Below are 16,869 nucleotides of genomic sequence, written 5' to 3'. Positions count from 1 at the left end.
GGCAGCCCTGCCCACGGCATAGGGTGGTGCTGGTGGACTTTAAGGTCCCTTCCCAACCCATGCCATTCTGTGATTGAGTCAGTGGTTCTATGGTAATATCTGTAATTTAAGTCTTCTGAGAAATGCAATATTCCAGCGTAGTTTATAAACAACAAAAAAAAAAAGGAGAAAATGGATCTTCAGTTATGGTTACAACAAAATATTGTTTAAAAATACAGACAGTTACAATTCAAAACAGGATTTTGTATGTTTATATATATATATATATATATAGTGGTGTGTATCTCATATATATTGTATTGAGATGCATTAGTGGTCAGATTTTTAAACCCAGTTAATTGAGTTTAGCAGCTCTCCTTATATTGCAGGAAATACAATCTGAGTCTATGAAATTGGCTGGTGAGATGGTTTGTGTGGTGTCCCTGACCCAGACACCTCCAAGGAAAGAGACTTTGTTTAGCGTTTCTTCCTCATGCAATAAGGAGAACAGCCACTGGATGGAGCATTTGATCAAAGAGCCAAAACCGCATACTTTTTCAAGTAGCAATAAAAGTGCAGAAGAGATTTGTGTTGAAGCAACTGAAAAATTAATCAATCGGCAAATACCAGGAATATCAGAGCTACCACTTTGGAAGTCCTTAGGCGTGCCTGGAAGCTCTGCCTTTGAACTCTATCCAAAAAAGATCAGCAAAATTATACCAATTTTCAAAGGAAGGTTGATGCAGATGAATGGAAACGCCACAAATCAAACTGATGGGAAGAAAAGAAAAAATGTTGAAAGACAATCACCGGTAAAACGTGTTAAATCTTCTATGTTGACTGTTTGCAAGTCCAGCTTAACTCAGGTTTATAAACCTGCTACTCATATTAGCTCACTTCAGATAATTACTGAGAAAGCATATATAAAACAAGATGTACTTCAGTGGAAAACAGAGTCTAGTGGACAAATGATTAATTCCGACTCTTCCAGTAACTCAGCTGCAGGTTGGAGTTCATGTGAAGTCAGTCACAATAAGGCAAATTCTCCTTCCCTGCATAAGAATGTTAGGCCGGTGCTTCAGAAATCTGACATCAGTCCAAACCTAAATACATTTACATCTCCCACTTCCAGTTCAAGAGCGGGAAAAAATTTTGCAAGTCAAAATACCTCACAAGTTCTCAGGAAACAACACCAGTCAAAGAAAGCACATTTGCAGACTTGTAAATTAGAGAATGAAATGACAAATTCGAGTTTATCACAGCAACAAACAAAGCAAACAAAGAAACCAAATGAAGGACAAGGGTTAAATATTCATGAATCCATCTTAAATGATACAGTGTGCATTGCCAAAAATGATGAAAGCAAAGCATCCTACTGTTCTAAGAACTGTATTGTTAAGACAACCTGTCTTCATTCCAACTCTGTCTGTGAACAGGTACAGTAAAGAGCAGTCACTATCACTGGTTCTCACAAAATCAGCATATTCTGAAACAACAATGAGCAATAAAGAGGATGACTTTTACCATGTTCAACCATCATTATCAATATAATTGTCTAAAATTGTCTAAAATTTCTACCACATGTATTAATGTTTTGAACCAGTGTTCAGGAGGGGAAGGAATTACTTTGTCCTCTGAGATAGATTTTTTTATTTCAGGCTTTTAAGGTGGAATAACTAGTTTTAATTTCTTTAAAACAGTTTGTTCTATCAGTCTATCAAGATTTCTTTAAGGGTGAATTTTTCAGTGTTCAGTCACTGTAAAACCATATTAATGAGCAGTCTCTGGAAGGAATCTCAAATCTCATTGACTGTGTGGTGCTGACTGCATAGTGTATAAAGCAGTGTTCTGTTAGATAAACATGGAAGGTTTTGCGAGTACAAGTTTAATCTAAATTTTGATAAAAGTGCAAGTGACAACATAAAAGATTCCTCCTTGGTATAAGCAAATTAATCTCCAGAGTGAGAGTAGTTAAGCACTGGAACAAGTTGCATGAAAAAGTAGAACTATTATCTGTTCAGTTTCTTAAAACACAACTGGGTGAGGCCCAAAGTAATGTGATCTAACTTTGAAGTTATCACTGCTTTAAGTAAAAGTTGCAACTAGATGACCTCAAGGCATTCTCTACAATCTGAATTTTCTGTGATTCTTACTGCATTTTGATAGTACAAATAGCTGAGCTGATTTCAGTGCAATTTTTTTGGGCATGATATCCTGCAGGTAGGACACATGGATGAAATGTGTTGTGCTTCTGTTTTCACCTTTAAAGTGTGATATGATGTGTTATGTCCTGGCATTTTTTGCCGTTCCATGTGCACAGTTTTTTGGATTTATTAATTCCTAAATACCAAACCACTGGGAATTAAGGGGCGTAAGATTTTTGCCATCTAACAGACAGATTTTAACTTCTAGAGTGACAAGACATGCAGCAATTGCTAAACAGGATTAGTCAGGATATCAAGATGAAACCTGGTTTGCGGAGTAGCGAGAATTATAATTCACACTGGTAGTGATAGACATTACAAATCACCACGCACTGTGTTGGTGAGATCTGATTGACAAAATACTGTGTGTGTTTGTTTTTTCCAATGAATGTATAAACTTTTATACTTTAAGATGTCTGCAGGGAACAAATATCTGATATGTGATGAAACAGTGACCTCAAAACTGACTCGTTCAACGAAGGAGAGCAACAGGGAAGATTCTGTAAAGAAAGGCTCTGCCAGAAAAAGGCAGGTAAAGGACCTACATACATACACCCTTAGTCCAGTCTACAAGAACTCAAATTAAGAAATAAAAAAGAAATATAAGTTTTATCATTTTATCATGTTCCATTTAAAACAGGGAAATAAAGAAATATTACTGAGCCCACTCTTGGTAAAAATGATCAGTTATGCTGCTATTACTTCAAATGTGCATTTAACACTCTTGTCTCCTGCAAAAGATAGTACTAGAATGAAAGCTTTAACGATGTCACATAATGTAAATATGTTTCTGAAGTAGAATTCTACAGAAAAAAGTTCTATCTTGTCTTACTTAACTATGGGTATTCTTATTGCTGTGTAAATATTATATGCATGTTACATGCTTGAATTCAGCATTACTTGGGTAGAAATGAACTCCTAAAGGCTATTTATGAATCGGTGTGGAATTTTAAAAGGTGTATTTTCTCAATTATTTAATGTATTTCAGATGTATTATTATAGAAAGGGCAGCAGCAATTAAATAGGTTTCTAATACCAATTGTGTTTTTTGACCTTTTTCTCTAAATTCTGTTCTAGTGACAATAGTGCGTAATTTAAAATCCTCTTAATTTTTTCATTACTCTTAATTATTACTTGCATTTATCTCTAGGCTATACTTCTGCTTCTCAATGTCAGTCCTTCAAAACTCTGTTATATCTTCCATTTCTTTCCCTTTACAGTCACATTCTCAATGCTTTTACTGTCTAGAAATTAGGCTGATCAGTAAGGAGCGGGTCTAAAGCCTCTAAAGCTCAGTACAGTTGTATTTTCTTACATAGATATGTGAGTATTATCTGTGCTAATAGCCAACAGAACATACTGTGAACATACTGTGCAATCCCTCTATAAAATAAGTCAGAAGACGCATATGTTGCATACTTTTCTCTGTTTCCACCCTTGCCTTTTATGTTTTATCTCAAGCAATCAATGACCATTTGAGGTCTCATTATCCATGCACAGTACGAAGGGTCTTTGCACTTTGCATGTCAACCTGAGCCCTGCAAGCTGCTTTAGGGAGGTGGCAGTAAGTCCATACTGGCTGCCTGCCGTGCCCACACTGCAGCAACACTACTACTGGTACCAGTGAATTGCACAGTGGATGCAGAGATGAAGGGGAGCCTCGGCTGGAGGCTTGGGAACACTCAAATAAACTTTTTAGTTTAGCTATTAGCCTGTATTACTGCTTTGCTTGTTTTCCTGATTTTTTGCTTGTTTGTTTTGTTAACAGAGAGAAGAAGGTTACTCAAAATTAAAGAAAGTCAAAAGAAGTAAGCCTTTTATTTAGGATATAATGGAGTACTGAAGAAAATTCAGGGTATGTTCATTACGAAGTAAAAGGATTTTTCTCATTATTCAAATAATATTACATGTCTATAATAACCTTTGTATTTTATGGCTTACGATATCAACTGTCTCCAAAGGAATCACTTTTACTAAACAACTGGCTTCTAGAACAGAATACGGAGGTAGAAGAAGCCAAGGTTAACTGGAACAAGAAGCCAAAGCCCTTGGTTTCTTTGGACACCACCAAATAAAGCATTGCTTTATTTTTTTTCTTTTTGTAACAGACAAAAGCATATTCTAGTACTGAGTACTTGGCTTTAATTTGTATCTTTACTCTTTTTCTTTTAAACTAAAATAAACCTTTGTTTTTTTTTGTTTTTTTTTTGTCTGCTGAGTTTCATTTGAACCTCAGCTAAAGTTAAAACTATAAACCATTACAGTGGGACTATCAATGCTATTTAATACCACTACATGAAATAGGGTAACTAGATGCTTTTGTGGTGCCAAGATCTAATCCAAGGACAAAATGGCCTGCCATACAAAATGAAAAAAATTAGTTTTAAGGCCAGATATTTGAACCCACAGAATGGATTGTTATTGATAACTGTCTTGCATAATAGAATAAACTTTTTCTATGAATATTAAGGATACATATAACGTATGAAAACCACTAGTTTTGTTGCTCTAGTAGCATATTGCACATTATTAGGAGAAAAATATGCAGGAAGGAGCAAGCCTTTCTGGTTCACTGTTTTAGAGATAAGTAGAAGTATATTTATTCAGAGAAAAACATTGGTGTGTGAACAGTGGTCACATAGACACAAAAGTACAAAAATATAAGCATTATACAAATCAAATAGAAAATACAAAAATTAAAAAAAAAAAGCAAAATACAAACTGTTTCTCTTTTAATCTGGCTTTTGGCTACAACATAAATGCTAACAAGTAGCCAAGTATGCATGTTGTCTCCGAGGTATACTTTGTCCTTCTATTCTTACTGTAGATAAATTCCCTCAGGTGAATGTTACTATCAATTGTCTTCCTTCCTGAAGGAAGTCTGTTGTATGCATAGAAGATTTTCGTATGGGGCCTTTGTATTCTGCTATTCAGCAGATCTGTTTCTGTATCTAGCATTTCATCTGCCCTGCTTTAGTTTCGAAGCCAGACAGTTGAGGCATGACCCTTCTACAGATGTGATCTTTTTCAGCATATTGAGCATAGATATCTAACTTGTTGAGAATTGACAGAGATAGTGTTCCTGAGAATGGCCAGAACTTTAACTTTTTAACATTACAACTTTCTTTTTATTTATGGATTAGACACAAAATGGCCAAGTTGATTATTGTAGGTAAAGCATAAATGCTGGATAACAAATTGTCATCCATGAAGTGTTTATCATAGAATCGTTTGAGTTGGTATGGACCTTTAACGGTCTCCTAGTCCAAGTCCCGTGCAATGAACCAGGACACCTACAGCTACATCATGTTGCTCAGAACCTCGAGACCTCGAGTGTCTCCAGGCACAGGGCATCCACCACCTCTCTGGGCAACGTGTGTCTGTGCCTCACTACTCTCATGGTAGAACAACTTTTTTCCTTATATCCAGTCTAAATCCTCCCTCTTTTAGTTTGAAACCATTCCTCTTTGTCTTATCACATATTTAATATATGATTTCTAAGAATACCATTGGTATGGATTTATCATTGGCATTGGTGATTTAAAAACAAAACTAGAGCTAAAATAACTTCTGCTGTTGGATCAGTGCCTACAATTTCATTTCTGAAAAATTTTGCTTTGATTTTTCTTTATGATGTATTACTGCACTTGCATTAAGAATACATGTTTTTTCTTCAACACTTGAGAATTACTTTTAAGTTTTCAAATTTACTGTGCAGCAACAGCTGTAGGTGAGAAGGTCCTAGAGTGAAATTCAGTGATGTAGTTGAGAAGAATGACTTGGATCTCATAATTCATGACAGTAAAAACATTTTATTTTTTTTTTTTTTACAGTTAGCTTCTGAAAAGGGTTGGTTTGTTACTAATGTGCCACATTCACAGCCTGTTAACTGCTTGAAGAATTCAGAGTGATTCTAATTTTCTTCCCAATTTTACTGCACAAAAAAAGGGGATACGTTGATAAAGCATGTAAAGTGTCACTGAAAGAAGCACGTAATATTTTAAGATCCTTAACATTTAATTCTAACACTAAACCATTCTCGTTCATTCTGTTTGTATGTAGACAATCTCCCCCTCTCTGGGGAAGAACATATTCAAAATAGCAGAGCTGAAGTTCCCAAGCCACTCATCTACAGAACTCTTCCTGTAGCTCTACTCTTGTGTTGTTGTATGATACTGACCTTTGGTTATGGTTGCCAAATTCCATTTAGCAAATGAGAAGCTAAAAACTCGTCTGAGAGAGTAATAATACTAATATTTTACATGAAATTAATTTCTACCATTGATGTAAGGATACTGTACACACAATGAATGTGGGGGATCCACACAACTGGAATTAAGTAAAAATTCTCAGCAGTTTTGTATATGAGAGCTGGATCACATATATTGTTTCTTCTAAAACATGGATTGCCCCAAGCCAACATTTAGGAATTTCTCTTCTAATTGTAAAGATACAGTATGAAATTTAAACAAAGCCATCTTTCAAGTGCTTTCTTGATGTAAAATATAAAGTTGAAGTAATAACTTTGTTATATAAACGTAGCATGATCTGTTTATTGAAGGAACACAACGTAAATTTGAAAACATTTACATGGAAATTATACGTGGTGAAAATATTTGTATTTTCATTGAAAAAAAGATTCTGAATATTTTTTAATCAGTCAAAGATAAAGCAATTTATTTTATAATGCAGGAAAGCTTATTTCCAAATCAGATTGGAAATAACCTTTGGTCTGTATGCATTAGCAAACTGTTAGAGCTTTGCTCCAAAAAGTAGATGTTATCACATTACTGCTGTTATCCTGACTATTTTTCATTGCTGCAGGCTTGTTCCAAATTGCGGTTAATCCAATTTACTCCATGGTCAACTATTTTAAAATGCTGGAGAATGGTTTCTTCAGATTCTGTCTCTTACATTTCTGTAGAGCTAAGACTTCATCTCAGCTAGTTAAAAAGCTGTGAACATACTTCTGCAATGGAAATTGCTGCCTCCAGAACCACAAAAACAATATTTTGAGGGATTTAAATTTAAAAACTCAAATGTTAGAGGAAAGACAAGGTTGAGTATGTATGAAGGACAGCTTTTTCATTTGTTCTGTGTAAAAATTAAAAAAAAAAAGTAAAAAAGTAAAAAAACAACTTGAGTGTTCTAGATACAAACTCTTTAAGGAAAACACAAATACAGAGATACACCAACTTTTGTTTGCATATTAGCTGTACTGTTCTGAGTTGCCTTTTGATTTCTTTTGTGATCTCAGCTTTTTCTGTTTTCCTCATTCAGGCTTCCAAGAGACCATTAACGTACTTGAGGATCTCTGAGCTTTGTGATCTTTACTCTGTTTATGTCATGTCACTGCTACCTGTTTCTGGATGAAAAATTGAAGGTTAAATACATACAGTCGAGTGAATCCATATGTCACTACCTACCCCAGACTGTTTAGGTTAATAATCCTCAAATGGTTTTGGAAATTCAGCGAACTGTTTGGAATTCTTTAATCACATTATGCCTATCCTAGCACTTGCTTACACGCCTGACTGCTGTTCCAAGTTATTTTGAAGTTTCAAATTTTTATGTCATAATCAAATAATTATTTGCTATATTATCTGCATCTCTTTGTTTCACCAGTAAGACATTCCTAAATAACTTCTTCTTGTCAAATAGTTCAGAAATAAACACTGTAGTTTTTCTTAGTCAGGGAACAATCTCAAGGCTGGATTTGATTATATCTTCTTTAGCTCCTCTTATGTCTTTTAGTGAATTTCCATTCCCGCAGATAAAACCATTGGGTATGAAGGATTTTTAAAGTCCAATTCACAACACCATTCTTGAGCAACTTATGCAGAATATATGTTGCTGGCATTTAAGTAATTTTATCAAATTAAATGTAGTTACAAATTTATGTATGAATTATTTTGATCCCGTTATTGTTGTTTGTAAGCGAATATTATTGTGTTATGTGGAAATTAAGAGGCAAACACCAATTTCTAAACTCAAACAATATAAAACTGTAGTATAGCATTTGCTTTGGTAATACATTACCAAAACCTTTTTTTTTTTTTCTAAAGGATTTGGTACAGTGAGACTTCACGTGCTTTATGAGAACTTTGGATATTGCCATGGTTGTGTTTTTATTTGCCTCATGTTTCATGTTAGGATTTTTCTCTCCTGCAATAACAAGTTTTTTTTATCGTTATTTATTTCAAATGGAAAATGTTGGCATAGCTCTAATTTGATGGTGCCAGCATTTAAAAGAAAGTGAGCACTTCAGTGACTTGTAAATTTATTGCATACAATATAAAAAAAACACCAAACCTACATCACACAAATAAGACAAAAAAGAGCAATAAACTCATCAAGAAACCAAACCATATTTACATCCAGTTTGGAAACTGGTATACATAGCCACTTTTCAAATGCTATGGATTAGTTATTCTTTCATAGGTTTGTTTAGATGTAATCTATCTTTTTGTTTCTCAAAATGTGGAAAAGCTCATAGAAAAGTTGCCTTTCTGCTATGCTATATAAACTTGTGCTTCATCTGGTCTGTCTGTCGTAGTAGCTATTTAAGTGCCGCCTGTTTCCAGCATTTGCCTGGTATCTCCTTATTAACAGAAGTCATTCTGCATCGTTCTCATGTTTTAAAATGTTTGCATCACTTTGTGTTATCTATTATAATACTCCAAAGAGAGAAAACACAATTATTGTATATTCAGTTTGTTCCACTTCAAATAAACTACTGAATAACTCATATGTGCTAAATGGCCAAATCCTTTCTAGCCTGTGCTGTGGGTGGGAACCTGTTATTCTAACCCTCCCAGCACTTGTAAATATGCAGCAACATGTTTGGTACAGAGTGAAAATGCACCGGGTGCAGGAGTGGTGGTGGAAATGCTGCTGCTGGGGAGGAAGGATTAGTGCTGGGGCTGCCTTTGCAGGGGTTTATTGATGCTGAAGGGATCTTCACTGCTGCCTTTTGCTATACGTGGAGCAGTGTTAAAAGCTTCTCTCAGTTCCTCCTATAATGAATTCTCACTAGCTGGGCAGTCCTTCACTGCCTGGGGTCACCTGGTGCCTCCGTCTATGATGTCTGCAGGTTGGATTTCTCAGGGGGAAGGAACAGACAGACTCACTCACCTGCCCCAAAATATCCTGATGTGCATCAGTAACAGGTGGAATTGTAAAAAGGTAAAGAAATCCTTGGGAGTCAGAAAATGGTCAGAGGTCAAAAGGCAGAAAATATTGCCCACCCTTTGATGGCTGCTGGGTTTTATCATTTTGTATGGCTCTTTCATCAGTTTTTCTATGTCTAAGTCAATTCAGACTTCCATTTGACAAAGCTTTCTCTGTCTTCAGTAGAAGACTTCCAGAGAGCAGTCTGGTGCATATTTTTATAAGTTGACAGTGTTCTTTTCTTCCACAGATGTAACAGATGTAAGCCGAAGGGACTTCTTACATTCTTTAAACTGGCTTCTGCTCAAACTCCATGTCAAATCTAAACTTAGAAAGTTACAAATTATTTAGGCAGGGAAGCTTGCTATTTATTCCCTTGGTGCAGAGTTTGTACCAGCTTGTGTTAATAGTTGGTTTTAAAACAGCCAGGTTGAAGCCCCCTCTCGCTGTATCACAGAGCAGTGGAGTGAATGGAGTAATTCAAGGACTTTGGGCCGCGTGCTGATCAGCATGCTGGTCCTCACTTTGTGGAGAACCATGAAGAATTTCATGGCATCTCTCCTATTTGTTCAGGAAAACGATGTGTTGCAGCTGTGAAAAAGATTCACTGTTCTATCTCATTGCAATGCTGTAGTTTTGCTAGTCTGCATAATGCTGAGCAGCAGCTCAACCTCTCACCTAAAAATTTGCAGCCAGGATGAGCATAAATGTTTTCCCTGGGATCTGCACAGAACTGGATGCAAACTCTGAGTAGCTTAATCCCCCCAGGGCAGCATTAGATTCCAGGACAAAACAGCCTTACTTTGCTGGAAAATATGTGCAAATTGTTCCCAATTCTATCAGGAACACACGTAGCTTCTTGCAATGATCTTACTGTTTTTTTTCAAAAGAGTGACAAATTTATTTCTAGACTCTATGTAAAAAAGATTTAAGCTTACTCTGGATCTCCTTGTTGTATAATACCTTTGACAGACAGACGGTGTGAGCGCAGCCCAGCTCAGCTGGCTATAACTGCATATCAATGTATGAATTTACTTAAATACTCTTAAACTATTTGAAGTGGCCATCTGGGTAGAAGTGCTGCAGTTGAACTTTACTGTAACTAACCAGCACAGGTTGGCCCAGTGAAATGCATTTTCCTTAATTACCTTAATTAGGTGTTGTAGCAGATTTAAGCAAGTGCTAAGACTGGCCTTACAGAGCTGCTGCCCACTTGACTCGTCTCAACCTGCTCCAGCAGAATTGGCTCAAGTCGCTCATATGCTCCAGCACCTTCCAGAATGAAAGAAAGTCATCCCATGGCGAGATGTTACAAAGGTACCTGTCCCCTCACAGTCAAAATAGATAAAGATACCTATTTAACTTTTTATGTTACACTTGGGATTCTACTATGCAGCATTGATATTTCAAGTTGGATATTAGGAAAAAATTCTAAGGAGTGGGGAAATGCTGGAACAGGCTGCCTAGAGAGGTGGTTGAGTCACTGTCCCTGGAAGTGCTCAAAAAACTTGTAGGTATGCTACTGAGAGATATGGGTTAGTGGGCAAATATTGGTAGAAGGTGGATGGTTTGACTGGACAGTCTTAGAGGATTTTTTCAATCTTACTGATTCTATGATTCTATGTTTTTATTGTAAGCGGAGCTACACAGCTGTGGGATACTTTGGAGGAGAAACATGAAGCAAAATTCAGCCTTTGCTGAAGAGCAGAAAAGGGTGAGATGTCATAATTCAAACTGATACTGTGTACTTTTTATCTTCAAAAGAAAAAAAAAATACTATAAGATGAATTTCATTTCCTTTTCTGCCATTCATTCAGTGGAAAATAATAAGGAAAAAAGAAAAACGGACATTCTATAAATTAAATATCCTCCTGGAGCTCATTGTGCATCTTGTAGCATATATGACCAGCATTGTAAAGAGCTGAAATTTGTGTAAACTCAAACATTTGTTAACCATATACCTTGTGTAGTGCTCTTTTCATTGAAAGAAAGACTGAAGTAAGACTCAGTTCCAGAAGTTTTATTTCCTGAAAGATCAGACTTCAAAGGCTGACAAAAATCTGTATTCCCCATCCCTGGAGGTGCTCAAGGCCAGGTTGGATGGGGCCCTGGGCAGCTGAGTGGGGGGGGCAGCTCTGCCTACAGCACGGGGTTGGGGCTGGGTGGGCTTTGAGGGCCCTTCTATCCCGAGCCATTCAGTGACTCTATGAAAAGCATTTCATTTTATATCAAACCTCACAGTTCCTGTAGGAATGCCCTCACCAAAATGCCACCCAGAGAAGCCAAGCACTTGGTCTGGTGGGCCAAACCTGCGTTATTATTTTTCAGTCTTCTAGTGCTAATTGGATATTCTGCCTCTGCAGATTTTGTAATTTGGAAAGAGTAACAATGAAATCAGGATTCTGCCCATCAGTGAAACTGAATGCATCCAGTAATGGAAAATGTGTGGCTCCCTGGGCACTGGGCCAGCTCAGCATGGTAAAAGTATACATCTTCATTAATTCTCATTTAGAGAGGAATTGATTGATGCTAGCAGTGTAAACTCAAATAGTGTAAGCCACCCTTCAGAGGTAGAGGAGAAAAACTAGTTTCAGGATTTAAGCCTAACTGTTAGCAGTGGTATGCTTGCAGTCTCTGGCCATTGTAATGCCAGTGTCTGGTTAGTTCTGAGGCCACAGCAGGGTGTGGGATACTGACCCTCACGTCCTGAAGAGCCAAACCTGCAACTTGTGGCTCTGAGCATGGTTCTCACTGCCTCTCCCAGACTGCTGCTGGTCTGGAGGAGTGGGAGTGGGCAACATGCTGTACTAAATTGCAAAGAGCCCTTTAGAAAACTGATGTACGTGTCTGATGTGTGACTGCAGAGATCAATAATTTTAAGTAAACCCAAATTAAAAGCTACTTACTTTCTGCGTTGTAAGTCAGGGAAAATACTATGGGAATTTCAATACTTAACGCTGTATGACTTTGCATCTTCATAGCGAAAAGTTGACATCTGATTACATCTTTTTAAGTATTGCATTCAGTGTTCAAACTGGAAAGTTTGGAAGGTGCTATGGAAGGTTTTTTTCTGCTTTGCAACTGAAATTACTTGTGCATTTTTCCTGAACTTCAGTCAAGAAGGTGCACTTGTGTCCTATCATATACAATTTTTGACTCAAGATGGAGATCTGAAGCAGCCTTGCTGGCAACTGAGCAGGACGACACAGACTGGGAGATCTGATAAAACATCACCATAGACAAAATAGGCAAACAAAGGTGCAGCAGGAAAGCTTTTTGCCAAGCCCATCCCCCCATACATCAAGGACGTACCCACCCACACGCCCAGCTGCAGTCTCAACTGAGCTCACTTAGCTGTTCATCAGTAACGGCATAATATTGAAAGTATGCATCATTAATTTTTAAGACAGCTCCTGTTAGAAAGAAACGATTAGACTTTGTGAAGAGTGTAATACACTTGCCAGGGCTACATTTTACCAGCACAACATTCTTATTTTCATGTCTCTGAAGAGCTGGTATCTGTTTAACTTACAGTGATGCTCATTTATTTTGCAGTTTCACGCAGTACCTGAGGGAAATCTGATGCAAAGTGTGGCTCCTTCACATCAGCTGTAAATGCCTTTCTGTACCATCAGGGAGAGGGCTTCAGAATAATAATGCAGCAGTCTTTTAATATGCTCACTGCCAAAGGTTTAGTACTGAGTATTTTTTTTATTTTATTTTGTGAATATAGACTAAGATATTTATGCAGTAATTTGCTATTATTTGTAAATATAATACATGATATAAATAATGTTATTATCACCTTTGACTGCTTCAGTCAGGTAAGCTCAGGAGATCTATACAAACATGAAGGCTGTGTGGTGCCACGAAGTGTTGCTTGCACTTGGCTAGGGCCAAGTCTCTGGCTTTTGATAAGAGCAGAGAGCAGGTGAACATCACAATTTATAACTAAACCTCAGTTGCCTGCTTCCCAGTGAGTTCTTTGCACGTGGAATTATGTCTCTCTTTAGGGTAATGACGGCACTTCTATTAGCACCAGTTAATCAGTCATGTTGAGCTCTGTGTTATATACGTCCCTTCTTTCCTTCAGGTTGGTGCACACTCAGTCCAAAGGCTCAGAGCCTGCAGTCCAGTGAAGGTCTTCTCACCTCTGCCTTAGAAACTACAGTATGAATAATGCACTTTGGGGAATGCATTGCAGAAAGTAATTAATGAGCCTGGCTTTCATTCCCGGTGAGTCATGTTTGGGCCAGCAATGATTTTCATACAGCTTAGGTTGTTCACTCTGTTACTTCAGAGGAGAGATGTGACTAAGTGTGGAGCCAGGTGTTATTTGAAAAGAGAATCTGGCAAGAGCTGAAGTAACCTTTCTTTTCATCGTTTTGGTCTTTTGAGATCAAGGTAATTCATTCTTAGTCATAAATGTTTAGTTTCCCTCACCTTCTCCTTATAAATTTTACACACTCCTACCTTAGCTTCCACCCCCAAGTGGTGGCCAAGGAAGGACCAAGAAGCTAGCCAGTACTCTATGCTTGCATAATTTGATTTGAAGATACCTCTAAAAGAGGGACCCAGGGAGTTGTCTTCCAGAGCAGTGGCTTTTCCAGGATGCAGATGTGAGGGAAATTGCTGCTGGTTTCAGACAGGTAATGCTGTTCCTTTGGCTGCATAACCACTTTTCTTCTATCATCTCCTCTATCTTTTCATGCTCAAAGTGCTCAGTGGTTGCTTCCAAAAAGAGAATTCCCTCAACTGCCTACATGGATGGAGGGGAAAACATATGAGGGACAGCTGAGGTCCCTGGGTGGTTCAGCCCAGCACAGAGAAGCTGAGGGAAGGCCTGATAGCGGCTGCAGCTCCTCACAGGTGGCAGAGGGGCAGTGACAGGGCCCGAGGGAACAGCATGGAGATGAAAATGCATCAGGGGAGGGTCAGGCGGGAGTTAGGGAAAGATTCTTCACCAGAGGTCGGTGGGTATGGAACAGGCTGCCAAGGGCAGTGGGCACAGCCCCAAGTGCTGGAGTTCAAGGAGCATTTGGTCACCACTCTCAGACATAAAGTTTGAACTGTGGGTGTTGCTGTGTGGAGCCAGGAGTTGGACTTGATGATCCTTGTGGGTCCAACTCAGGATGTACTATGATATCTGGGAAGTGGTCCTGTAGCATCCCAGGAGGTGGAGATGGAGGGAACAAAGGTACCAGTGGATCTAAGCAATGCAAGGAATTAGGATTAAATGGGCTCAGGATTGAGGGGTGGAGCTATTTCTATCCTAGATGACGTCAACAGATTTTGGCCTTAGCCAGAGAGTATCATATATATGCCCGCATAGATGCTCAGGGAAACCTGATGGTGCCATTCAAATGCCAGCTGCTGGAGCCTAGACAGCTCAGAACTTGGTTTTCCCCTTTCCCTTTTTTAACTTGAGTGGCAGTGATAACTAATAACATAAACCAAGCAGAGCCATTTATATTGGAGCAAATAGTGCTGCATATAATGCAAACAACCAGCTGAGAGTTGAACAGCTTTAGAGATAGCCCCCATGCTCAGGGTCAGGCAGAGTGCACCAATGAGCTGTGATATGGATCCAGGAGTTCTTCAGCCTCAGCTGAGAGACCAGCCCTGTAGTTCTTGACTCTGCTTATTAAAAGTCATGGGAATTTCCATATGTAAGATTTGGCCCTAAACTATTTTTAGTACATGGGGAGTGCGTTTTGTTGCTTGGAGTTTGTGATAAAATGGGGAAATAAGTTCTCATGCTCCTTCGTCTCCTGTTTATCAGTATGGCTGCACTGAATCCAAAAGAAGTGACCTTAAAAAAGAGAACTTTATGTTACAAAAATACTCGTACAGACTATATGGAAAGCATGTGAATATTCCTGAAATATGATCAAAACAAAACCCAGATGACTTGAAGAGACTGAAGTAACATTATCTTTCCTTTATTCAACCCAAGTGGAATTTAAATCTGCTGCAGGCAGTCTCTAGAAATAGCACTTAATGTGAAGCCAGAACATCCTGCAGAAAAGGTACAACATATTAATGTATGTAGGTTGTCTTTGATTTCATTTAGTTGTTTGAAAGGGTGCAGCCAGATAACCACAGTAATGGTATTTGTGGGATCCACTCATTTGGGATGACTGCTTACACACAGAGTTGCCTGTGCCTTCTGAAGAACAACGATATCAAGTTAGACCAATGTCTCAGTTATTAAAACGTATCTTATCTGGCTTGTTTTATAGGGGTCTGCTTTGAAATTCATGAGACGGTACTTTTTTTTTTTTTTTTTATATTTGCTCTCTTCCTGCCCTTGCCCTAGGGCTGTTGGCCTAATTTTGCTTCTCTGTGGACTTCAGGGTCTGGTGGATTTACAAATCATTCTTGAGCTCACCTCAGGTTTTCATTTTGTCCTTGCGTACCTCCAAACCCAGACTGCAGGTGGACCTACCCCCGTGCAGAGACACTGAAATGATGAGAGACATTGACGGGTATTGGCTTTGAAAGGAATGGGTAGAAGAAATAACTCAGTCAATGTAGTAAAGCGCACATTAGCATTGGGATCAAAACTACCACTGATTTCAATGGAGGCAAGCTCAGATTTCTTTTCTTTCTCTCTGCTGCCTTTGTTTTTTGTTGGGTTTTGTTTTTGTTTTTTTTTTCCCTGCATTTTTGAGTAATTCCTGTTTCTTATAGGCTCTGAGGCCTCCATTTTTCTGTCCATCTTGATTTTAGGGTAGAGTTGACAAGAAGAAACAACTACAGAGAAGAAAATAGAGCTGCTGAATGCCATAGTTAGGACTTTGAAGTTTTTTTTCCTATGAGTTTTGCTAGAGATGGGTGAAGCTTTGAGTTCTGTTTCATTCCCTTCAGTCATTCCCTTCACGTGATTGGCTGATAACGGCTTTTGAATTTCCCATGCTGTTCTGGCCTCCTCTTTAGTCAGCAGATTTCTCTAACTTCATAAGCAGACACTAGAGGTAGAAAAGAATGCAGATGTTCGATATACAAAGCAGAGGAAAAATATATACCTTTTTGTATTTTGCCAATTCTTGATAATGCCTGCCTAGAGAAATATTAAAACCATATGCTCACATAGGTCTGGATGCCTTTTGAAATGAAATGCTACCACTTAAATTCACTGTGTTTTTGTTGTTGGTGGTGGTGTCAGTGGGTTTTTGTTTTATTTTGAATTCATTTAAATAAATGTACAAAGAGTTCATAATAAAAAAAATGCTGACACACATTCTTGCAGAGAGGACGTAGTTTGCCAGTAACTGACCCTGACTTGCTCTTAGCTGTCTTACTTAATGAGAAATGCATAGTGGGAATGGATGGCTGGAAGCCAGAATCAGGAAGATTTAATTGAGGAGCAAGTGAGAGTGATTAGCTATTGAAATAAGCTACGAAGAGAAGGGGAGGACTTTCCATGCCTGGATATCTTCAACAATCAATCTCATGTGGACAAAATAAATAATCAAACAAACATTTATGGGTCCTCCACAAAGGGCAACTCTGT

The 16,869-nt window shown here is 38.1% G+C and overlaps 1 protein-coding gene across 1 annotated transcript; it reads left to right on the top strand.

Annotated features, from left to right (window-relative positions):
• The first annotated feature begins 49 nt into the window (after positions 1 to 49).
• Positions 50 to 8,487, top strand: LOC104910228 (uncharacterized protein C18orf63-like). Its single transcript, XM_010708691.2, has 4 exons — positions 50 to 1,415; positions 2,596 to 2,715; positions 3,952 to 4,038; positions 7,464 to 8,487. Exons 1-3 carry the CDS (start codon positions 387 to 389, stop codon positions 4,006 to 4,008), a joined length of 1,206 nt encoding a protein of 401 aa, XP_010706993.1. The 5' UTR covers positions 50 to 386; the 3' UTR covers positions 4,009 to 4,038; positions 7,464 to 8,487.
• Positions 8,488 to 16,869: the final 8,382 nt, after the last annotated feature.

This window comes from Meleagris gallopavo, chromosome 3, assembly GCF_000146605.3.
Source record: "Meleagris gallopavo isolate NT-WF06-2002-E0010 breed Aviagen turkey brand Nicholas breeding stock chromosome 3, Turkey_5.1, whole genome shotgun sequence".
Taxonomy (NCBI): Eukaryota; Metazoa; Chordata; class Aves; order Galliformes; family Phasianidae; genus Meleagris; species Meleagris gallopavo.
This window is presented reverse-complemented; position numbering and strand designations above follow the sequence as displayed.

Excerpts from the sequence above, each read along its gene's own strand:
- LOC104910228 (XM_010708691.2), top strand. The coding sequence starts at position 387 with ATGAAATTGGCTGGTGAGATGGTTTGTGTGGTGTCCCTGACCCAGACA. Across the intron at positions 1,416-2,595 it reads CCAACTCTGTCTGTGAACAG|ATGTCTGCAGGGAACAAATA; the intron begins GTACAGTAAAGA and ends TTATACTTTAAG. Across the intron at positions 2,716-3,951 it reads GCTCTGCCAGAAAAAGGCAG|AGAGAAGAAGGTTACTCAAA; the intron begins GTAAAGGACCTA and ends TTTTGTTAACAG.